The sequence below is a fragment of the Chanos chanos genome, chromosome 5 (assembly GCF_902362185.1).
Source record: "Chanos chanos chromosome 5, fChaCha1.1, whole genome shotgun sequence".
Classification (NCBI taxonomy): domain Eukaryota; kingdom Metazoa; phylum Chordata; class Actinopteri; order Gonorynchiformes; family Chanidae; genus Chanos; species Chanos chanos.
Genome location: NC_044499.1, coordinates 41,999,253 through 42,024,564, shown reverse-complemented (window position 1 = coordinate 42,024,564; position 25,312 = coordinate 41,999,253). Strand labels below are relative to the sequence as shown.

Here is a 25,312-nt window from a genome sequence, read left to right as displayed (position 1 = left end):
TTTTTAAAAGTGTACTTAAAAAAAAAAAAAAAAACTTGCTGCATGTTTATGTTTATTTGCCTCGAGGAAGTTCACATCCTTAGCAACAGCAGGCTTGATTAGAGTATGATGGCTTGTTGGTACTTTCAGATTTGAGAGAGAGAGACAGAGAGAGAGAGAGAGGCAGTCAAAAGCAGAGGTCCTTAAGTAGTATTCATCAGACAATCAGAAATAAATATCCATGCCTATGGCTTGTTGTACCAGCTCCATCAGCCTCAAACAAGAGGTAATGTGGAGCTCATCTGCTTCCTACACCACACAGTCACATTGTGAAAGACACATTTCCAAAAAAAAGACACATTTGCATGTCAACAAGGAAAATGTAAAACACAAAAAAACCAAACACAACCATGGAAAAAAAATAAAATTCCCCTTTTGTGAAATTTACCAGCATGTATCGACCACACATAAAAAAAAAAAAAAATTACATACAGTACATACATTTTCGAAAATCATCAGGTTGAAAACGCTGAAATAAAAGATTTAAAAGGAAGAAATGGCTGACATCTGTAGAGGGCATAAATTGTCTTACGACTAGCTGTGCTCTGAGTAGATAAGAGGGCAATTGAGAAATAAGAACTGTGACTGATTATCTATTATCTGGCGATAATCTGATGTAACACCATCAGGCTTTCAACTAGATTTGTGTGGAGTTGAAAAGTTTGTGCTTCCGTTCAGTTACGGAGGTAGCCAGAAGACAGGGATCAGGGAATAAAAGCCCTTATGGACCCAGCCTTAGTACTCTCTTAGAATTGCATTACTCTTTTTAAGATCACTTGTCTCTGATGACTGGATAAGGGAAAGCAGAACACAGAAAAGTCAGGTTGCTTGGCTTCAACCCTAATACAGTACAGCTTCCCTCTCTTTTCATGTGACAGAGAGAAGTTCACCAGTTAACAATGCATATCCATTTCCATTTGTTAAACTGCGTGGTTGATATATTTTACTTCTATATTTGACAAAATCAGAAGGGTAACCGAAGCCTAAAATTATGATTGTCTCCATAGCGCACTAATATTGGCTTTTGTAGTCTCCCTTGACTTTATAACACGTATTTCATTACTACCTTAAAAAGTAGTGTTCGGGTCCATGAGACAGCAGAGAACATGGGTTATGCATTGCACGTTTTACTGAAGCTGAAAGAAATATTCTAAAATTTGAAAATGTAACAAAGAAATGTAGGAATGTATGAAAGTATGTATGAACGCAACAACAACAACAACAAAAAAAAAACTGGTGCAGAACCAAACGAGGAGGCAGGTGACGACAGTGGCAAAAAAAACCCCATCAAAAACCAAAAACTGAACACTGGGGACTCCTGCCTGTGTAATAAGAACCAGCTCTGGCTGCTAGTGAGGCACGGGGTTACAGAGACGGTCTACAGAGACCTACACAGCAACCCAAACGGAGAGAAACTGAGGAAACTTATCTGAACTTGCTCAACACTTAGCAGCATAACTTAACAAGATATATGACTTCTCTGAATAAACGTCTCAGTCCTGCAGATAGGGTGAGTTATTGTCAAACATTTAAGGGGGCCTGAATCATGTTAATAATTTTTGTTTACCAGCTTTAAGGCAAGACATTTAAAGTGAAAGTGAACATATCAGCTAAAGGTGTTCAAACACTGAGTATCGTAGGCTTCAAGAACCTGTCTGTGATTTAAGGACAAACACTGAAAATGCCAGAACAGAGGCAATATTTAAACGTTAAAAATACATGTAAGAAACCGCTATAAAGGAATTCTGACAGGCAGCAATCTAATGCTGAATCCATCAAAATGAGAGATGATTCAGAGATGACTATGACTATGACTATGATGGTGTGTTGCGTTCTGGGGGAGTAAAGAGGAACGAGACCTTATTTGACTGAGGGGAAAATGTAGTACAAGAGGCGTCTTGTCTCCTCAGAGGTTTTATGTGCTGACTTGTAGCAGCAAAGCCCCACATTCATCCTTCTTATTTTAGTAAGGTAAGAATTCTTACAACTTTTCATTAAATGAACATAGTCAGCGCAACTGTTGAGAACAAGTGAAAGAATCTAAGACCATAGAAATATTTAGTGTGGTTAAAATTATAACGAACTTCAGTAAAGTGCATGGCTTTCAGTGGCTAGTCACCAAAAGGCAATTCACTTCCTGTGTTGCAAACTAATGCAAAACACAGGATCCAGGCCTTAAACATACCTCAACAGCATGTGTCTGAATAATGGATTTTTTTTTTTCATATTTTGTTTCAATCTGTTTGAAGGCACACAACCCAAACATAGATGTGTATATTTTAGTGTGCAAAGTATTTCTGACTATCCTCCCTTTATACTTAAAACATTTTATATATATATATATATATATATAATTTTTTTTTTTTTTACACACACACACACAGCTGAAATTTTATCAGAGCAGGACCACTGGGATATGGGAAGACCCAGGCCTCAAATTGTCAAACTTCACAGGCAATGCATAGTTGAAATACCTAAATACGTATTTTCATACCAATGCTAACGTTCACGTAGCTCCTGTTGGCACTTTGCTAGCATTAGCAGTGATGTTAAGTATATTTGGTTTTGCGTTAGATGTTTGGTTAGAGACATCCACTGGAGCGGTCCATATCGTTCCATCGTGGCTCTCAGCCCACTCCCTTAATGACAGGATGTCTGTGACTAACGCAGAACAAAGAGGTACTCACTCTGAATGAACGGAGCCAATCAATAATCAAGTCTAACAAATAATTATGCCCTTTAATGGCAGACAATGAGATTGAACAAAACAAAAAGAGTCACTCCTTTTCTTACTTCCCCCCCCCCCATTCTTAAAAATGTGGGATCATTTCTGACATTTCCTTCAAAAAAAAAAAAACATGGTCCGTGGCCCAGCCCAGATTTAGTTGTTGGGGGTTGGCTGATTCACTATCACCTGAATGACAAAGTCCTTCTGTATCTTAGTGTCCTGCAGGCGGGTTTTGTCTGTGAGAAGTTTGCCGGAGAAGAACCAGCGCTGATGGCCCACGTCAATGTTTTCCTGGGCCTGAAGTTGTTTCTTCAGCTGAGCGATGGTGTCAGTCATGCTGACGTTGAGGCGCACGTCCTTGCCAGTAGAGAGGCGTACTTTTAGCTGGAACTCCTTCTTAGGAGCGATCTGGGGCTCGGAGCTGTCTGAGGGGTCTTCTTCACTGCACTCTGTGATCAGATTAACGGGTGGAGCCAAGCAGTACACTGGCAACTGGTAACGGTTGCCGAGCTCATCATAACATTCAGTCAGCGATCCTGTAGAGATTGTAAAAAGAAAAATATTACGCTGCTCCACCTACAAAATATTTAAAAAAAAAAAATCCTGACAAGCAGTATAAGGCACTATAAAAGGAGGAAGGGGAAAAAAAAGAATCAAGATCCAACTACACTGAACTACATAAACACAATTAGTTAACTAAGTTGACTTAAACCTTTAGCTCATAGAGCTCACTTAAGGCTACATACTTCTACAAGAATTAAAATCTATTGGATAGAGTGGCTTTAAATGGACTGACACCATGTCAGGCACTCTCACCATGGGGCAGTGTTATGCTGGCTCCATCCACAATAGCCTGAGCCAAGTCGTGGTCATTGCACTCCAGAGCTAGAGCCGCCGCCTTCAAGGCATCCCAGATCTCCTTACGACCCTCAAATGCTGGAGCCGTATCCCAGAACTCATCTCTTTTGCTTCGAAGTTGTCCTTCTGTCATAGGGTATTCGCTCTTCCACTTGGGCTTCTCTTTTTTCAGTGGCTCATTGCGACCTGTAGGGACAAGTCAAAATGATCAGTCATGTACAAATTGCAACAGGCATTTCTTAAGCAGTGAGGCTTTCAGCAACACCGTAGAAGACTGCTGAAAGTTAACTACTTAAAGCGTAATATTCTGAAGGTTATCTGAAGTCTAAAACATTCATTACTCTAGACTGACTTTCCATATTGATAATTTCTGAATTAGGTACTGACCAATATAGCTTTTCCAAGACCAAAAACAATACCAGTTGTAAGTAATCAAGAGGGCCAATAACCAATATTTATTTTCAGTAAATATGAACATTTTAGGGTCAAAATTTACATGTGGACTAACACAAACTCCAAGGCAAAGCATCTTAAAGCATTTTAAATGAACATATGTTCAGAAAAGTTCTTAGAAAGACAGTGAATTTTGTTATAAAATAAAGTGCATGGAGCTGCCATTAGGTGTTAGTATTATGTTAAATAAATTGTGCAGGCTGTTATTCTAAAGGTCTAGCAACAGCTGTCATCTCAGTGTGTGTGTATTTGACACCTGGCTAACACATTCATGAATTTTTCACTGCAAGCGTTGACCGCCATTCATTTCCTATGGTCTACAGCAAAGGCACCAGAACTGGTGAAAGCAGTAAGACAAACGGGGAGGAAGCAAGGATATTTCTCTACTGAATTAAATGTTAAGTACAGTTCCGCTAGAGTCGGTTTTATTTTGACTGATAACAGAGCGAGGTCGTTTAGTAAACAGAGTGCCCACAGCAGCAAGCTTGAGCCACAGTGATGGTGAAGAATGGTCACATATGTGTGAGTCAGATGTAAGAGACAGCGCATGAAATTACATTATGGAGTTTTGAAACTTCAGTATGTCCTTTTTGCCAACTCCAGAGTGAGCTCTTCAACTTAAGCATGCTCTTCTCACGTTTTTGCCCAGACAAGAAGGAAAATATTTCTCAAAGCTTGTTTCCCACATCTCTCTCACATTTCTGGACAAGAGTATTAATCAGCTATTTGTTTGTCTTTCCCCCCCCCCCCCCCCCCAATCACTGGCAAGCGCGTCAGTCAAAAACAACAATTCTGATAATCTGGAAAATTACTGACATCAGCTCTGATTAATCGGTCGAAGTGATACTTGGTCGACCCCTGCTTTGAATGCACTGCAGACAGCAGCAAGTCATTTGGATTTTTATAGCTAATCCATTTTTGTATAGGGCAAAGTCACACTGCCAGGATCCTAATATCAAGGCAAACAATAAAAGTTGAAAAGAGATCAGTACATTCACACTAAACCTAACTGACAGGAAAAAAAGGTAGTGTATGAAGGTATTTGTTTGAAAAAAGGTCAGTATCTTGAATGCTTTTGGAAAAATAGTGCAACTCTTAGCTAAATACAACATTAAAAAGGAAATTGTGTCAGACAAAAGTTTACTATCATGCTGGAACGAAGAGAGACAATCAGAGCAAACCTTTTTCTTTAATCTGACCAACACTCTTGGCAGCTCAGCAAAAGGCAAGCAGACAGTGTTTATACTTGTCTACTAACCCACTAGTGCCAAAATCTTAGAAACGGAAGGTGTAACCAAAGCCAGGGGAAGATGAGTAAGTTCCTCCACAATGATACGCACTTGAAAGAGATAGGCGAGTTGTAAAGATGTCAGTCAGGCCAGCCGGTATCTTATGTCTCACAAAACAGGGACACTACTGGCATTTAAGGTTTTATTAAGGGTTCAAATAACTCCACGACACAACAGCAGGTCAGCATTTAAACCAGACCATATCTCATAGGGGTTGTGCCTCTCCAGGACATGGTAAGTCTCTTAATTTAGCCATCACATTATTTGTGGTGGACAATGACTTCAGCTTAAATGTGAAAAAAAAAAAAGTTTCGTAAAAATGAACATCTGTGACATACTTCAGAGCCACCTCTAGTCTCATATTCAGTTACTTAAAGTTCAGCAATGTCCCAATTCTGGACTAGTGAATGGTGCAAGAATTTGGTACCACTCTGCAGAAGTTTATGACTGTTAGATGCAGACCATTTTATTTACGATGGGAATTCACCACTGTCCTTATAACAGCAATGTAGGCTCCCCCTCACACAAAAAATATGGAGGCGCTCCACGAACTGCATGGGGCTATTAGCAAACTGCAGAACACACACCCTGATGGACTGTTTGTCACCTGAGATTTCAACCATGCAAATCTCAAATCAGTGCCCCCTAAATTCCATCAACGTGTGGACTTTGCATCGAGAAGGGCGTACGCATTGCATCTAATTTACACAAACATCCCCGGCGCGTACCAGGCGGACACCGCCCCTACCTCAGCGACTCAGACCAAATCTGTTATGCTAATCCTAGCATACAGACTGCTCATCATACGCTCCAGACTGGCTCTGAAGCAGGTGAAAACCTGGCCAGCAGGACTCATCTCTGCTCTTAAGGACTATTTTGAGCATACAGACTGGCGCATGATCAGGGAGGCTGCAACCAACGGTGACTCCACCAACTTGGAGGAACACACAGCATCAGTGACCAGCTACATCAGCAAGTGCTTTGATGACGTCACTGTCTTTAAGACCATCACTACACGCCCCAACCATAAGCCGTGGACGACTGCGAAGGTGTGTGCGCTTCTGAGAACTCGAGACTCCGTCTTCAGAGCAGGAGACAAGGTGGCCCTAAGAACAGCGAGGCAATGCGCGCACACGCCCAAAGAATCCACAGCCACTGTCAAGACAGCAGTGACACACAGCACATGTGGCAGGGTATCCAGGCCATCACTAACTACAGGACAACATTACCAGTCTGTGACAGTGATGCCTCCCTTCCAGATGCACTAAACAACTTCTACACTTGGTTTGAGGCGCAGAATGATGTGGCGGTAAGGAAGACCACCCCTCCTCCCAATGACCAGGTACTGCGTCTAATCACAGCTAGAGGAGAGCTCTATGAGGAGTCAACCCACGCAAGGCTGCAGGACCAGACAATATTCCTGGCAGAGTGCTCAGAGAATGTGTAGACCAGCTGGCAGATGTTCTCACTGACATCTTCAAAATCTCCCTGAGCAGTGCTGTTGTTCCTGCCTGCTCTTCAACACCTGACTGGAAAGCTGAGCCTGCTGGGCATGAACACCTCCCTCTGCAACTGGATCCTGGACTTCCTGACTGGAAGACCTCAATCAGTCAGGCCTGGGAGCAGCATCTCCAACACCACCACACTGAGCACTAGGGCCCCCCAGGGATGTGTACTCAGTCCACCGCTGTTCACTCCATTGACTCACAACTGTGCAGCAATGTAATTGAAGCTGTGCATCTAGCTCGCCGATGACACGACCATGGAGGGTCTCATCAATGAGAACGACATGTCAGCATTCAGAGAGGAGGTACAGCGGCTAACAGACTGCTGCAGAGCCAACAACCTGTCCCCGAACGTGGACAAAACAAGAGATGATTGTTGACTTCAGGAGAACACAGAATGACCACTCTCCACTGAACATCGACGATTCATCTGTGGAGATCGTCAAGAACACCAAATTCCTTGGCGTTCACCTGGCAGAGAACCTCACCTGGAGTCTCAACATCAGCTTCATAGCCAAGAAAGCCCAAAAGAGTCTCTACTTTCTGTGAAGGCTGAGAAAAGCCCGTCTCCCACTCACCATCCTCACCATATTTTCACAGAGGGACTGTTGAGAGCATCCTGTGCAGCTGCATCACTACATGGTTTGGAAACTGCACCGTCTCTAACTGCAAGACACCGCAGCGGATAGTGAGGACAGCTGAGAAGATCATCGGCATTTCTCTTCTCTCCATCACAGACATTTACACCACACATCAGTTGTATCCGCAAAGCCACCAGCACTGGGGATGACTCCAAGCAGTCCCTCACACAAACTCTTTACCCTCCTGCCGTCTGTAAAGGTACCGCAGCATTCGGACCCTCATGGCTGGACTGTGTAGCAGTTTCTTCCCCCAAGCCATCAGATGCTTCAACACTCAGTGATCAGACTTGATGTCCCCCCATGCATGCACGCACACACACGCACGCACACACACACACACACACACACACACACACACACACACACGTACACATACACCAGGGCTTCAAACCAGAATTTTTTTCAATCGGTTCGTTCCGAGCAGAATCGGTATTCTAAGGTTTCCGGTTTTGCGTTCCACCTTATAATTATTGTTCCAAAACCAGTTAGAAGCAAATGAAATACCGATTAATAACGTTCCATATAGGGCTGTGTGGCATGACAATATGTATGCTTTCGGATGGTATAAAAATGTCTATAATAGATATTTTACTGTAATGTCACAGAACATAACAGAAATGCACTGCATCACTAACTAGGAGGACTGTAGTCAAATCTGTTCTTGGGCTGAAATCCACTGTGGCTAACCGGTCATGAGAAACTGTCATTTTAACACTGCAGTTAAGAAGCTTGCTAATGGGCTATGCAGGGCACATTATGTTTAGCCTAACTGGAGCTAGCTAGCTATTTCCAACATTAGTTGTCTTTACATGGTAGCCTATAGTAGAAGTGGGTGATCTCCAGAGAATCGTTAGAAAAGAAGGGATGAACACCAGAGGAAAAACTTCATACCTCAGCTGTAGTTGTTGTGATATAGGTTAGGGTTTAAGCAGCCAAAAAGAGAGACTTATAACATAAAGATACTGACAACGGCTCAGACCAGCATCTTTTCTCATACAGAAGTAAATTTTGACTCCCACAGAGGGGTGACGTCAGTGTATATACACCCAGGCAGTGGTCATTACACTATCTATCAAACATTGACGAGGCTGATGTCTAAGATCAACATTTTATAAGATGCATAGCATAATATTTACCTACTCTGGTTGCAAACAGGGTAACCACACCACATTTCACTTTCACTGCCTGCCGCCGGTACATTTATGTCCACTATCCAAAGACGTGAGTGATGTTCAGAGGAAGACAGGAAGTAAACTCCGCACCACAGTTATTGCAAGCAGAATGTATTTTAATTTGTTGTAATACATAAATGAACAAAAAAATAACACTTAACTGTTTATCATTATTTCAAATAAATGTTCTGTTCCAGAACACACACTGAAAAATATAAAGTTTCTGGTTTCATTTTTGTTCCTAGTGAAATATCAGTTATTTCTGGTTTCCATTCCTTGAACTGGTTCAAAGCCTTGACATACACACACTTGTACCCAGTTGAACACCATTCCACTCACCTTACAATGTTTCGCACACTCCTTTCTAAAGTACTGCACTGACCACTTCTGCTGTTAATACTGTACTTACATTTACATTTTTTTAAAAGCAGTTTACGTTTACACTATAGCAGATGTCTTGCAATCTAGCACTGTCTGGCTTAGTAATTCTGCGCTGTCTTTTGCACTGTCTGTCTTAGAACTTTTGCACTGTTTGTACATGTTTGCACACATGCACTTTATGTAGTCTAGTGTAGGCCTGTGTAGTCTCAGCTCTATGTAGTCTCATGTGGTTCTGTATTGTTCTATGTAGCACCATGGTCCTGGATGAACATTGTTTTATCTCACTGTGTACGAGCTGCGGTTGAAATGACAAAGCCTACGTCTACCACATTTTAAACAAACAAACAAAAAATAAAGAACACCACAAACCAACTTTTCTCTAGACAAGGTAGGAGTGTTTTTTTATTATTATTTTTAGCAGGACAGTTTGCATACCAACAGTAGGCATTTGGAGTCTAAAATGCAAAGTTCAGTCATATCCTACCACATCAAAGGTCATATGAGATAGACACACGGAATTACGTAGAGTTCTTCGAGTGGTATAGTTAAGAAAGATTTTCATTTATGACTGTGCTGTAACTGTGTAGTATCACACAACTTTTCCACAATACATTTCATCACTGGTGTAATTTCAACAGTGAAAGGGTACTGCATGAAGGCCTTTCCACCTTCAGTGCGTAGAAGACAGGACACACAATCACAATTTCCAAGTCCCTTAAAAGGTCACCTTTCTTCCAAAGAAATTATTTAGGCCTATAGGATAGTTAGGTTGGGTGTAGCAGGCCTACATGATCAGGACAACAGCCAATGAATAACAGACAAGGTGACTATAATTGTAACCATAAAATTATAGTAATAACATTCACGCAAAACATTATTAACCCATACTAAATATTACTAAACAATGTTAGTAATTAATCCATTATATAAAACATCACACATGTTCCTTGTAACATTCCCGAACAAAACTTATGGAAACGTTACAGAAACATGCTGAGACAATTGGGTGTGGTACTGATGTAAAACCCATAGAGATCTAACTCAACTTAATGGAGACACTGCAATCATGCCAGACTGAAGCTTTAAGGGCTTTAAAGGCAGCAGGGGGATATGGACTGAAAAAACCATGACTTCATCATGACATACTGTCTCTGGGTGGGGAGAAAAAAAAAGGGAGAGAGAGAGCCGAATACTTGTGGTCTTCCCTCAGCCTTATCGTAGGAATCAAACAACAGCTTGTTTATCTTAAGTAATTCCTGTGAAAACACCCCTGCCATGGGAATGCCCATATATCCTTACTTACTCCACCCTCCCTCTTTTACTGCTTTTTATGCCAAGCACAAGAGCATTCCCCTTGAGATACAATGAAAGTATTTCAACCAATGTCAAGCAGTACATATTACAAAACAAGACTGAACTGGACTGTAGCCGTCACAAGCTGCTGTTGTAATTGACAAGATTTTTTTATCTCCTTTCCTAGATGCAGCTCATACACTATATTCAAAATAAAGACAACATTGGTGTGCTGACTTTCCATCAGCTAATTCAAGCCTTGGTGACTAGACAACTCTGGTCTCGACTGACATGAACAACTTAAGCAAAGCTAACTAGAACATATTACTCCCATAAAAATACCATCATACTAGCAAGGTATGAGAGCTTTCTGTAGTATTTTGACCAATTTTCCTTAAAGTTCTTTAGCAATGAACATCTAATGCTTAGCTAGGTTACATAATAACATTGTTGTTACAAGGGACAAGAGCAAGATAAGACTTGCTTTGAGAACTGAGGCATCAGGGAGCTTCCTTTAGCAATCTGCTTCAGGCAGTAATTTGCACACTAAAACACTGCAGAGAGAGAGAGAGGGAGCAGTGGAACCCAGAAGTAAAATAAGCGATGGAGCCTCAGAGTTGACTTGAAAAACCTAACTTGCTTTATAATTTCGACTAAGTGCCTTTTAATGTGGAAATCTGGCACTGTGCTGGGTGGCTAGTAAATTAAATCCAAACACCCACATTTTTGTCTTCATGGAAGGAGAAAGTATTAAAGAACACTGCACCAAGCCAAAATTTTTATGGAAGTAGTTTCACTGCTTCACATTCAATACAAATTGCACAACTGAGACAGAAGTGATCATAATGACACAGGTGGCCCGGTAAATAAGTGCGCAAGAGTGGTGGATCAGAAAGGGAACTATAATGATTCCGCAAGAATGTATTTATAACAACAAAGTTAATGTTTCGCCAGAGGAGCGTGACTCCTGGAAACTGCCAATGAGTCATGACATTTATCTCTTGCTTACAGTAAAAACCATCCCAGGACAAAAAAACCCAGAGAAATAAGAGAAAAGAGGGAAGAAACAGAAGTTAGAATAGCGTGGAGTACTAGTTTACTCGGACTCGGCGGAGGAAAAGCTAGCTACATACACGTTAGGACACTGGGGATTTGAAAGTGGACGCCAGGAAAAACAGTCCTCAGCTGAAGCTAGCGCAATAAAGCTGCTTTAACTGATAAGAGCTGTGTTATGAACATGTTTTGCAGGACAGATTTATGAGATGTGGTAATTATCTTTAGGCGAATTTTCCAGTCACGATTCTTGGTGTTTATATGTGTAAATAAGTTCAGGAATAATTATGTACCGGTTTTACCCCTCAACTAATGCTCTTCGGCAAGAACTAACGCATCTTTGCACATCCGCACTTTGGCAGTTCAAATTAGCTCAAAACTTTACTTACCTCCACGTTTTCTGTGCGCCCTTCCACCACTGCGGGACGATCCCTGACCGTTTGACTCTCCACGTTCTCTCCCAACACATCCTCCCATGGTTGTCAGTGAAATATGACCCACATTGTCAACGAACTATTGATTACGGTCTAAACTAGATCCTTGCAAGCAAATGGTAAAGGTGAAATATCTCACCACATGGCAACTGGGCACATAGAGAACTTCAACACAGCAGCTTTGCATAAGCAAAACGGTGAGACATTCAAAAGTTCACAGCAAAAGTTACAACTAAGCTTGGTTAGCTAGCTAATTAAATAGCTAGAACTCTAATCGCTTATCCTGCTACAGTCCGTATGCAATCAATTTCACCTTGAGCAAGCATCAGGGTAATAACAGGTCCGCCCCTCCTCACCTTCCTTGTTTGGCTTCCTGATTACTGCGTAGCCACTATTTTGCCAGCAAGGAGTTTGTTGGCAGAATGTCGATGGTAAAAGTTAATATTGTTTGATAAGCTCAAACGTTCCATTACAAAGCGTCACATGCATTAACGCATGACTAGTGGTATGACTAGCTAGGTTACGTTACCTAGCTAGGTTATAGTAATGTTAGCATTGTAATGAAAGAACATGTGGCTAAAGTGACAAGATTAAGTTATGGAACATTTCTTGAACGATTATGCTCGCCTACAACACACGAGTCTGAACCAAGAACAGATGACGCGAGTTAAGCAGTTTTTGATACTTAACCAACTCTAACTGAGCACAGTCTTTTACAGTGCTTGCCTAAACACCAGAAAATCTTTGGAGATTCACAAACGATAAAAAATGACAAGGAGCAGAGGACGCCAAGCGGACACACTGACTACCGAGCAGAGACAGCCAACTCTTCCTCAGCGAAGCAATTTCTGTCTAACATAGACTAGCACCCGCTAACGTTAGCCAGGAAACAAACAAACTTTCTCGGTGGTTTCAATTTCACCAAAAACCGAAGGAATAAGCAACACAAATGAACGTAGTTTCTAACCTAAAACGACCAATCTGTAATCACCTTGTATAAATTCATCGTATGAGCTTTTCAAAATATAATGCACTGCAGAAGTTTTTCCTTAAGTAACATTATATTAGCCGTGTGTCTTTCGGCACCGTTCTCTTCCTGATATTGCCAGTCTTCGCACGCATGCGCTATTTCAAAATGGGTGTTTAATTACGTCACGTCAGGTGAAGTCTGACGCCAAACGATTGGACATGTTAATATTCTGTCCTGCCTATGTGTCGGGGCGATTGATAATTGACCTGGGCAGGCCAGAGGTGCACTAAGTTAGCACCACTTGGAATCAATGTACAATATAAAGGGAGATCCTAATGGCCCGCTCTCAGCTGATGGGACAGACGGCCCACCAGGAGAAAAAACGTCAACACAAAGCACGTGTATGGCAGTAGATATTTAATATGTAGATATTTAATATGTTGTGTACTTCAACAGAATAGATTTTCCATGTGATGAAATTCTATATATTATACCCAAATTGACTTCGTAGCCTAGAAGCCTTTTTATGTGGGATTGCCTTTCAGTGTCACTTATGTTTTATTTCGGAAACACCTGTCATGCTTTGCATTTTATAGAATGGGTCAGGTTTATCTAAATTTATAATGTACATGTCCGGAAGTCATCATTTCCCTGACTCGGAAATTTTGTTTTTCGTACTTTGGAGGGACAAGTTCTGTCTGTACCCAGTCAACCGGCTCTGACCGAGTGACAGTAACCGTAGCTCTCTGCGCATGCTCTCATCTGTTTGAAGTAAACCGTGCCTTCCAACGATGGCGGCTGATAGCTCATTGCTGCTAGGCTTGGTGGAAGAATTTGTGTCAGGACAACAAGACAGCAAGGCTACAGAAACGGCAACAGGTAGTTTTCATCTCTTTTGCATCCCAAAAATTAATAACGTTTAGAAGTTTGATCATAATAATCTAGCCACAACACTAAAATGTATTTCGCATGTGATGCTCCGTGCCGTGACATGCTGTACCTAGCTAGCTGCATAGCAAAACTAAGTATGTGGCTAGCAAATCCACCACATCCTGTGCAGAAGGCACGAAAGGAAATGAAGTAGTTGTGTCTGTTTAAGCATAATAGACGTCTCTACCTATCAAAAGGTGTAAGTGTTCGTGTCACATGAAAAAAAAAATTAATTTAAAACAGTTTTGCCGCTGTCTTCCCAGCTACACTAGAGGACATTTGCTTGCCTCTCATGTTAGATAGTTCAGCTCACTTATGAGTGGATCTGTCAGTGGACTCTGAACATTTGAAAGCAGGATTATCTTCCGTAACATGAAGCACGGTCACTGTCCATACTTCACAAAGGTCATTTATGGTTTATCTGTTGTTTCAAAAGAAATATGCTTTTTTCCTTTTCTAAAGCAATCAAGACTGGACAGTTCACAATACTGCAGTTGGTGGAGGCACTTGGGTAAAGTACTGCCTTTATCTTTAAGGAGTGAGAGTAAATTTGCTACAGGTTGTAACTTCTCTGTTCTCCTTTCTAATAGTATCTAAACAGTGTTAGATATGATGTAATCGTTGTTTAATGGCAAGAATGCATGGTTTTAGCACAAGTGTTGCCTCTTAAATACTCTGGAACTTTTTTCTAACTGTTTGTTCAATATGCAGCTTAAGCCTGACAAGTTCTCAGCCCCAGACCCGTGGCCGTGGGGTGCAGCTCCTCTCTCTGGTCTTACAGGAATGTTACAGCACTCTGTCAGACAGGGAAGGTAATACCATTCAAGACTTTAATTTACTTGCTTACCTTTGGCTCTAATCTTTGATCTGTTATATGCATTGTTTACATATATGACATCTGTAATTTTACTCTTTGCACTGTGTCTTGCAGTTGAGGTCCTTATAACTTTCTATGAAAACCGCCTGAAAGATCATTATGTCATCACACCGCATGTTTTACAGGGACTCAAGGCCCTCGTAAGTTCGGCTATGTTTAGCCTCCTGGTGCATTTAATAAGTTTTTGCTCATGTGGAATGTTCAATTCAAAGAGTTAAAGCTGCTACTATATGATATGAAAGGTAATATAGAATGTAACTTTTATAGTTTTTAATTCACACAAACAGCAAATAAATAACTACAGCATTGGATGAGTTATGCAATCAGAAGTGACACTTTGTTTTGTTGTCCTATAGACCCTGTGGATCAGGGAGTAGCTAGATTTGAATGAAAGCAGTTTTCTGACATCTAGTTAAATTTTAATGGTGAATAGAATGCTGTCAGTGTATTTTGTGTCTAAGCACAAACATTCCTACACTGATATGTGCAGTTTTTAAACTTCTTGGGGTCTATTGACTCCTCAGTAACCTTCTGAAATCCAAATTTCAGACAAAGTCCTCAGTCTTGCCCCCTGGGTCAGCTGTGTCCATTCTGAAATCTCTGTTCCAGGATGTCCATGTACAGGTTGGTACCCGACTGGTACTCACAAGTACATGCACATACACTTGATTGATGCACAAACCATGAAAATGTCGTAAATATAAAGTGTTGGTTTGTAGAGCTTTAGGTGAATTCTTATTTGCATGTTTTTGTGCTGTGTTAATGAAAGAAAAGCTGTACTTTTTCATTTTCCTAAAACACAGTGCACGTATCAACAGAAAGTGACGTCTTGATGCAACGAGGAGTAGAATTCACTCATTTCAATTTCCTTCTCCTAGTCTCTAATGCTGGCAGAGCGATCATGTGTCTACAATATCCTTATCAATCTCATGGAGCTGAGAGAGGAGGGTGAGCAATGAGCAGAGAGCTGGTGTTTGGTGTTCTCTCACAGATTTTTTTAAGTTCCCATTTCAAAGACAGCGGATTATGTTACATTAGACTCTGTTTCCAACCCACAGAACTGAAGGGTTTGGGTGCAGATTTCGTCTTTGGGTTTGTACAGTCGGTGGATGGAGAGAGGGATCCACGCAACCTCCTAATGGCATTCCAGATTGCTAGAAACATCATCCAGAGAGGCTACAATCTCGGTGAGAGAAGCTTCTGACACATACGCACAAACACAGTATACCGACAATAACGTCATTCTTATGTGTACTTAGGTAAATGAGTCAGATTTTCTAGTTTTCAAAGACTGAATTTCAGTCCTGTATTGAAAATGTCTAATTCTTGATTATAGGAATTAGGAAATTCTTACTTCATCTTTTTCAAAAGTGACTTTTGGAGTCTACATGTCAATATCAATCAGTCTGTTTGTGTTGCCCAGACTGAATTTGTTATGGATTTGTTATTTGGTGATGAATATGATACTTTTCGCTCTGCACAGGTCAATTCACAGAGGAACTCTTTGAAGTGACCTCCTGTTACTTTCCTATTGACTTCACTCCAGTAAGTGCTGATGTTTTTTGTCATTGGGTGTGGTGTAGACAACATCATGAACGTACTGCATATTACATCCTGCACTTCTGGACCTAGACTGATATTGATTTGCCAGTAATGTTTTTGATGTGCTTTGTAATATGTAATTCAGCCTGCAAACTCTCCTTTGTGTTTCGGAACAGCCCCCCAATGATCCTCACGGAATCACACAGGAGGAGCTCATCTTGTCTCTTAGGGCTGTCTTGACAGGAACACCTCGATTCGCAGAGGTAGGTAACACAGAAATGCGTTCTAAAGTAGCCTCAGCTCTGAAGCTGTCTTTTGTGTATTATCAGTCCAGGAAGTGGCCATATCCAGTGACAGCCATATATGCAGCCATGTCTGTGTACATTATTAATCCCATACTTTGTTTTGACAGTTCCTGTTACCATTGATCATTGAGAAGTTAGACTCAGATGTTCAGAGTGCCAAAGTAGACTCGTTGCAGACACTGGTAAAGTATACTTTAAGCCTGGCTCTCATCCTCCTCTATTCATATTCCAAAAAAACTAGCGACCACAGTGTAAACCACGGTACATAAAACCTGATAACATATGGTTGTGAAGAATCTGAAGTTTTCTGGATCAGTGCTCTTACAGTTTTATTCTGAGCTCTGATTTAAATGAATTGCCTCATTTTAGGCTGCCTGCGGACCCGTGTATGGACATAAAGAGTTGGCCGAATTCCTCCCGGGACTCTGGTCCTCAATACGCAGAGAGGTACATTGCTTTGCTAAATAAAGTGCTGAAACAATGGCTCTCATTGTTTGAACAGGATGTAAAACGAAGCTGTTTTTATCATTTCCCAGTGACAGAGTTTTTAATAGTTTCCCACGTAGCTTTCAATTCTTGTGATGGCTGCAGTTTTAATACAAGCTCAAGAGAGAAAATATTTTGTTCCAAGCATCCAGGTAGCTAACTGTATTTCATGAACAATGACTGCTGTACTTCCATAGGCATCTCATTAATGTACAGTGCTTTTGTCGTTAGAAAACGTACGACATTGTGCAGAAAACTGCAATTCTGCCAAATGATTGTGTCTTCTTGCGTGAAGGTGTTCCAGACAGCCAGTGAGCGGGTAGAATCCGCTGGCCTCTCCACTCTGAGCGCGCTCACTGCATGTCTCTCTCGCTCTGTCCTCACCTCTGACTCTGAGGATGCCCTGCACGTGTTCCTTGACCTTGTCCTTAAGGGTATGGCCACAATCCACCTGTGTCTAAGCCTGTTAAAAGCCGATATGAACATAATAATAGGAAAAGGAGATAAAGGAGGAGAGCAGGAGAGCATTCGCTGAAAAGAGATGGCTCACTCATATTTGCATTTTACACATATACATATTTGTTTATCTTAGAGAATTTATACACTCGTCGGGCTTTGTCATATTAGTCACACATATACCATGTGTTATCCTCCCAGACTGTCAGCACCATCTCTGTGAGCCTGACCTGAAGCTGGTGTGGCCTAGTGCTAAACTCCTGCAGGCAGCAGCCAAGGCTTCTTATAGAGCCAGCCTCATAGTGACAGCCGCAGTCATGCCCTCTCTCTTAGAGCAGTACAACAACAGAACACAGGTGAGAGAACCAGTCATTTCCAACCAAAGCAATGTAAGCAATGCATCAGACGTGTTATTCTGCGCCAGCGAAATGTTACATAATGTTTGTCACTGTTAGGGTTGCTCTTATACCATTCACTAACCATATACCAGTGAATGAGAAGCATTGATTTCCTCTTCTGTTTTCATAGAATTTTGAGACAAAAAAAACACGACATCTATTGTGCTTGTACCTGAGATATCGGTTAATACCACGTACCTCATGAGAATGTTTTGGTCTTTAACGACCTTACAGAATGTTCACAATTTTTGTTTTTTCTGAATCTCTGCATTGTGATTTTTCCAAAATAATAGGATCGAATCAGGTATAACCAGTTTTGAGATAGTTATTAGTCAGCAAAAAATGCAAATTTCTTCTGTCACCCTTTCTGAAGTATGTCCCTTTCTTATGCTGCCCCACCCTGCCAGGGGAACTGCAGCATCAGAGATACCAAAAAAGTTTACAAGATCATCATGGCTTTACACAGTTTGTTCTGTTATTGTTCAGGGTTTAACATGCAAGCATTCTATCTTTACAACACATTCCTAGTCCTACCCAGTGCTGGGAGTTGATCAGTTTTATTGTGTGAGGGAGTGGTTGTTGCGCATTCTGCAGCCAGCCTCTAGATATTCTTGGATCTGTGCATTTAATCAATGACAGTCTTTTTACAGTGTGCTCAGCGGCGCACCCTGCTGGAGGTATTGCAAGGCTTCATCCAACCCACACAGGCCAGCAAGCCTGCAGATGAGGGTAGGTACAGTAAAACAATTGCTCTTCAAGTTTCTCTCGTCTCTGCCGTTAGTTCTTATACTGAGTCTTTGGGTGAAGAGGTGCTTGTCTCAGTATGATTTATTAGGCTTCACAAAGGACATTTAAATGACTTTGTTCCAAATTGCCCAATCAAAGACTGACATAAGATTGTTTAACCGATTAATACCATGATATTCAATCCCATATCTCTTCTCTAATCTTTTTCAGAGAAGAGCGTGCTGCTGGAATTTCAGGAGAGTCTTTGCACTGTGGTGTTCTCTGCCTTGGCAGAGGCCAGTGCAGGGCTTCAGATCACCGCCACAAAAGTGCTGTCCGCACTGGCTCAACAGCCAGGTAAGTGCCTTAGCCCTTAAAAATTCACACACACACACACACACAACACTTCACTCTAACATCTCACACTTTATCAGCTAACCAGTCCTTTTTTTTTTTTCCACTTTGCTTTTCCACAATCCTATCACATACGCAAATGCTGCTATGGTGACGCTATAACCACAAGTCAAAAATTTTCAGCTCCTGACTTCAGTCCTAACATTTTAGAGAATCTTATCATAGGAAATGTAGTGATGTTGTAATCTTTCCCTGCTTTTTTGTTAAGGCTTGCTCTCACAGTCAGATGTAGAAGTAGCAGTAGATCACCTGACCAGACTCATTCTAGAGGAGGAGGACACACAAGTCAGGTAAAATGTCACTTCCGTGCAGGAATTTAGAAATGATCATTAGTATATGTCAGGTCTGATTTGACAGTCACCCAACGATGGAGTCTTGTATATTCTGTCCCTGTTCTTTCCTCCACCTTTACCTGAACTCAGTTCGGCTGTTCTGGAGTGTGCCGCGTGTCTGGCGAGGTTACATCCTGAAGTTTTCACGGCTAGAATGGTTCCCCGGTTAAAGGGAGAGATCCTCACAGGTACAAGGCGACAGACACGTCCAAGGATACTAAGACGACATTTGGCTTTTGCTATCTTTTTATATATATATATATATATATATATATATATATATGTAAAAACAATATATGTTAAATATTATCATGAAACATATTCACTCAAAGGCCAAATAGTAGCTTAGTGTACTGCACTGTAGCTCACTCTTTCATTCTTTCAGAGCACGTGGCGCAAGGTGACAGTTCCACCCTCGTCCAGGCACCTTCTCAAGAGGCTGTGAGACAGAGGTGTGTGACTGCATTGGCAGCAGTGTCATGTCACCTCAGTCTGGTGCAGGGGAGCACCTCTGTTTTACTGCAGGTGCTGGCATCTGCACACACAGGTACACACTCACAAACATCCTCAACACAACACAAACACATTATCAAAAGGCTACAGTCTTTTCTCACAGACTCACAGTCAGAACTTTTATCTTTTATCTCCTATTTGCATATTTCTCTTAGCATCCTGTTTGGTCCGCAGACGTTAAAAAAAAAAAAAAAAAAAAGTGAACGTTTTCTGAAACGTTGCCTAACGTTCTTTGCATAGGAAGCGGCTCGTTCTCACTGGAGGAGGTAACCTCAGTGTGTCAAAACCTGCAGCGGATCGCTGAGCAGGCAGAAGACACAGAGGACGTAGGCCGTTTCTTTCACAGCGTTATCATTCCGCGACTGCTCGGGCTGACCTTGCAGGCTGCCCTACAAAGTGAGGATCCTCGCTCTATTTAAATGAACACCGTTTGGTACACTGAACAGATACTTCTGTCAACAGTAATGTGCATTTATTCTTGAACAAGCTCAGTACTTCTGATGATGTATTCCTGTCACCATGCTCACTGTTTTTTTTTTTTTTTTGTTTGTTTTTTTTTCTCTTCTAGATGAAATGTCATCAAACCAAAGCAGTCCTCTGATACAGGAAGTGGTGCTGTCAGCCGTAGTTCCAGTCATCAGCACAACATGTGCACGACTAAAGGCAGAGTAAGTCTCCCACCGTTACACAACCAGCCCAATCCCAAAAAGCCTCGGCCAGACCCACACAGACAATCAGCAACTCTCGTCGCTGATCATAACAGGTCATGGTTAGATGTTGCAGTGTTTAAGTACGTTGTTTTAGCTTACGGAGTCCTTGTTTGTCCAGACTAGCCGCTCAGATGGCAGCCCAGGCCGTGTCTCTTTTCTTGGATGGAGATGTTTCCTTCCTCCCGGAGAATGCCTTCCCATCTAACATCCAGCTGCTCAAGGTTAGCGTGTCTTAATATGGGCGTGTGCAGTCCTCTTCCTGCAGTGCTGCAGTGTGTGTACGGGTTTTTTTTCCTCCTACACTATGCGCATATGTTATTCAGCTAATTATGGTCCCAAGGAGCCTCAGAGAAATAGATTCAAGTTTGTGTTAATGAGGAAAACAACAAAATACTACAGGAGTGTGTCCCTCCCAGGGAACTGCCTGGCAAAGACTTAATGGAGATGAGCTCACTATACTAACTTGTATCGCGGCCACTATCTGAATAATTCGTGGTAATGAGATTCAAGATGTCATGCATCTAAGGGGCTTTGAAGATTTAACACACTATCTCAAGAACATTATAAGATTAAACACATGATTTCAAGTTCATGTGTTAAGTCTAGTTTACTGGGGTTATAAGTGTTGTCATACGTTGTCTCTCTGTATACCATGGAGCTCAGATAGGGCTTTGATGCTGTGTGTTTGGAAATGAGGCCAACCTTGTCTGTCTCACACAGAGCCAGTCCTGGAGCCAGTCCCAGCTGGTGTGTCTGCTCATGGCTTCAGTGTGCTCACTTCCACGAAGTGTAAGTTCGTGCCTTTATGTGCAAACGACACCACACATTTTAATGCTGTCACCAGTAACGCTCAGCTTCGTACGTGACCTTTTGATTTTTGTTGAGCCCGACTTTGTTTGGCTGTTGATCATGAGACAGGTGGACATTCCTGAGATTGACAGACTCCTGGTTGAATTGGAGGAGCTGAGCTGTGCCTGCCCACACCCGTTCTCTTACACTTCAGCAGCCAAGTGCTTCGCCGGTCTTGTCAACAAGAGGCCAGCAGGTGAGAGAAAGCATTCTTGATACTCCTAGTAGTATCGATAAACCCTCACTATTGATCTGATTTTTTTTTATGTATGACCTAATGGAGAACTGTTTTCTATGCCAGAGGTAATAATAAATGAGTCATTTGAGCCTGACCCTTAGAGTTGACTTACCTAATTTGCATAGCGATTGTAAGATAGGAAATGTGCCCTGATTGTAAGAGTTTATGTGTCTGTGTGTGTGTTCGGTATAGGCCCAGCCCTGGATGCAGTCATGGAAAGGATGGTTAAGAGAACTAATGCGGAGCTGGACTCCACTTGCTCTCCACTGAGGAGACAAGCATTCACTCTTTTGCTTTGGGTAAAACCCCCTATTACAATAGCAGACCAAATTAAGCCACATCACTCTTCTAACAGTTTTTATGTTTTTCTCCCGACTAAGCTGTAATTAGAAAATGCTTGTAGTTCAAGTTGAGTGCTGCAGTGCAAGAATCCAATTCTTGATCTCTCATTGCAGTTGTACATTCATTTACGATTTTTGCCAGCGAAGCCTGAGCAGTGATCCGTGTCAAAATGCAAAGAACACTATAGTCTCAGAGATCTCCCATTTTTATCTGTAAGCAAGCCATTCAGCTCAGGGGGACTGGAACATATGAGCTTTTAATTTACCATTTGACAGATCTGTGTTTTGACTGGATTAAAGGGGAATTGTGTGTGTTTCCTCTGGGGCACTTGTTTTCCATGGGAATAAGAAAGGCCGTGGTTGGTTGTTGGATAATTGTTTCATGCGACTGAGGCTATGAATGTCACTCTTTGTGTAGGTGGCCAAAGCACTGCTTCTGAGATACCATCCTCTGTCAACGGCCCTGACTGACAAGGTACAGTGTGTGTGTGTATACTCTTTGTCTTCATGCTTACAAGCAACAGCCTGTTCTCCAAAGTGTCTCTCCCCCTCTGTGTACATGACACCAGTACATTTTCGAGGGTTAGATTTCACAATTACGAGACAGGATCTAAAACTGAGCCGTTTGATTGCTCACATCTTTGACATGTTAGACAGTTGTATGTCTGTGTCGAAACAAGGACAAAGAGATTCAGCATTCACACATGCTGTGAATATCTTTGTGCAAGTTCACAAACACTTTTTTTTTCCCTCTGGTTTTTCTTCTTGTGGGATATACTGCCATATGGTCCATTCTTGTTGAAGCGGAATCTGTTTTTCTCATTCCTCTTTTTTTTTTTTCTCTCTCCTCTACCTCCCTCTCTTGTCTCTCTCAGCTCTTCTCTCTATTGAGTGATCCAGAGTTGGGTTCGCTGGTGGCTGATGGTTTCTCCCTTCTTATGAGTGACTCAACAGATGTCCTCAACCGCAGTTGCCATGCCGACGTACGCATCATGTTCCGTCAGCGCTTCTTCACAGAGAACTCAGCCAAGCTTGTAAAAAGCTTCAATTCTGCAGAGCCAGGTAGGACAGCCCCCTTTCCCGGGTATCATAAACTTTTTCAGATTTTTATTTTAACATTCTAGAAAACTGAAAGTTTTACCATACCCAGATTATTAAATAAAATATGTATTTGCGATCGGTGTGGTATTGTCACTTTGTGTGTTCCAGAGAAGAAGTCCTGTTATCTGAAGGCTTTGTCACACTTGGTCAGTAACCTGCCACGACAGGTCCAGCTTACAGAGCTGCCTGCAGTGAGTACACAACATGCTTTGATGCACTACATATTTGTTAAATAATTAAGAAAATGTAGTTATTCCAGGGCGAGTTGTATTTGACAAAGAGATTAAGTGTATCGTTGTTCACATCATAAGTCAGACGTCATACATCAAACACACCTCTCGTATAAACTGACGTTTTGTCCTAACACTTTTTTTTTCCCGCCGTACTTGGGCAGCTGCTGCCACTGCTCTTGGAGGCCCTCTCGTGTCCGGATCAGGCAGTGCAGCTCTCCACACTGTCCTGTCTGCAACCTGTACTGCTGGACCCCCCGGCTGCTCTCACCACGCAGCTGGACAGCCTGATGGTTCGCCTGCTGGCCCTTACATCAAGCCCCGCTATGGTATGTCACTTATCTCTCTCCTCAAGATCCTGCACGGATAATATCAAGCATCTATGACTGGCCATCACACTTGAACTCACATAGCCAAAACCCTTTTCTTTCTCACTAGGCAGTAGTTCCCAAAAATAGCTAATCTCTCTTCCCTTACCCACACAGGCAGTACGGATTGCCTCTCTACGCTGCATCCATGTTCTCTCTCGACTCCCAGAACACATGGTAAAAATCATCTTTCGTGGCTTAAGTTCAGAGAGATAGATGCGTGACCCTCGATGCCTCATTTCTTGTACTGAGTATGTCCCTCTGTCCAAATCCATTGGCCTTTGCAGATCCTGCCGTTCCGGGCCCGGGTGCTGCGTGCTCTGGCGGGTCCATTAGATGACAGGAAAAGGCTGGTGAGAAAGGAGGCAGTGTCTGCCAGAGGAGAGTGGTGAGTCCCAATTAAGTCTTGCTGGACTTGTTTTCATATTTCAGTTATTCATGGGACTGAATTCAAGCAAAATTTCTGTGTAGCCCTGTACCTTTTGTCCAATCATCCAGGGGCCTTAGATCACAGGAAACTGCAGCCACATCATCACTGGACCTGTTGTTTGTGGTTTGTTGTGTAAGAGGTCTGTGGAGTGAACACGGTGTGTTTTGATGGACAGGTTTCTGGTGGGGAGCCCTGGAAGGTGAAGAACCCCTGTGTTTCTCCGACCACAGTGGGAGAAAAAGCCAGGGCGTCACCGAAAGACAGGCCCAGGATCCCAAAAGCATCCACAGTGGAGACGGCACCTCCTCCAAACACATCTCCTCACCTCCTTTTACAGGAGATTTTACTGTTTTTGTACTGCTTCTGAATACGCACAAAGCAAGAGTTAACCCCTCCTTCTCGGTGACAAGGACTCGGTCATAGGCTACACAGACCCTGATAATTGGACTTAAAAATATATTGACCTGGAAACAAACCAAAATCACGCACTGGGGGAAGTACTTCCTGTTAATTTCTACCGTGAGTGCTTGATCGTGGAACTCTTGTGTCAGTTCTAATGTTAGCCTTCATCATTAGAAATTTAACAGCACAACAGTCTTCTGACACACAGTGAAGGATATGAGGTAATGTGCCAACACCGGAGTGGCTTAATTAACAGGACACTGTTGGAAGGGTTGTGTGTTCCATGATAATCTTCAGTTAATCCTCACTCTGCCCATCCTCATGTCCCTTGAATACTTATGAGTCAACTGCTGATTTCATTTGGTAATATTATATGTAACATTTTTTGCTGAAAGTCACAGTAAATGTAATGAATTTACCTTTTGGTATATGACAACATAATGTGCAAAGGTTATAAAGTTGTTTCTTATCATTCAGCTTCATAAAGCTGACTAACTCTGAAAACTCACAGAGAGCTCACACCAAGGAGATAATGGACAGTATTTAAATGCAAATAACAAAGCTTGTCAATAAAACCTTTTTTTTTTTCTTACAGTCTAACTTAGTGATTATTGACTCACGGTTTTGGGGGTTTTTTGGGGTTTTTTTCCCTCTTTACTGGAAGTCAGAAAAATGTGGGAACTTCAGCAAAACAAGAAACAAGACAAAGATCATCAAAACATTAGTTTAATGTAGAAAAAGAAAGAAAAAAAAAATACAAATATCCACAGTCTGTAGGATGGAGCACAGCTCCCACAAGTCTTACAGTCATGGCAATGAGTATTGCTGGCCTGAATCTACTGGGCTCA

At 41.9% G+C, this 25,312-nt stretch overlaps 2 protein-coding genes across 2 annotated transcripts; one reads left to right on the top strand and one right to left on the bottom strand.

Annotated features, from left to right (window-relative positions):
• Positions 1 to 2,894: 2,894 nt before the first annotated feature.
• ubtd1b (ubiquitin domain containing 1b) lies at positions 2,895 to 12,910 on the bottom strand. The gene is made up of 3 exons (XM_030774484.1): positions 11,802 to 12,910; positions 3,584 to 3,811; positions 2,895 to 3,303 (listed from the first exon to the last, which is right to left on the bottom strand). Exons 1-3 carry the CDS (start codon positions 11,887 to 11,889, stop codon positions 2,921 to 2,923), a joined length of 699 nt encoding a protein of 232 aa, XP_030630344.1. The 5' UTR covers positions 11,890 to 12,910; the 3' UTR covers positions 2,895 to 2,920.
• Positions 12,911 to 13,607: 697 nt separating this feature from the next.
• mms19 (MMS19 homolog, cytosolic iron-sulfur assembly component) lies at positions 13,608 to 24,382 on the top strand. Its single transcript, XM_030773921.1, is given in 31 exon segments — positions 13,608 to 13,695; positions 14,209 to 14,257; positions 14,458 to 14,558; positions 14,678 to 14,763; positions 15,173 to 15,247; positions 15,502 to 15,571; positions 15,682 to 15,810; positions 16,107 to 16,168; positions 16,342 to 16,428; positions 16,578 to 16,652; positions 16,840 to 16,917; positions 17,252 to 17,390; positions 17,614 to 17,768; positions 18,461 to 18,539; positions 18,768 to 18,893; positions 19,159 to 19,240; positions 19,373 to 19,470; positions 19,719 to 19,829; positions 20,036 to 20,228; positions 20,386 to 20,463; positions 20,624 to 20,732; positions 21,226 to 21,294; positions 21,424 to 21,550; positions 21,785 to 21,891; positions 22,352 to 22,408; positions 22,809 to 22,995; positions 23,143 to 23,225; positions 23,429 to 23,593; positions 23,750 to 23,809; positions 23,920 to 24,020; positions 24,238 to 24,382. Coding segments are annotated over 31 exon segments (3,054 nt in total). The 3' UTR covers positions 24,266 to 24,382.
• The last annotated feature ends 930 nt before the right edge of the window (positions 24,383 to 25,312 follow it).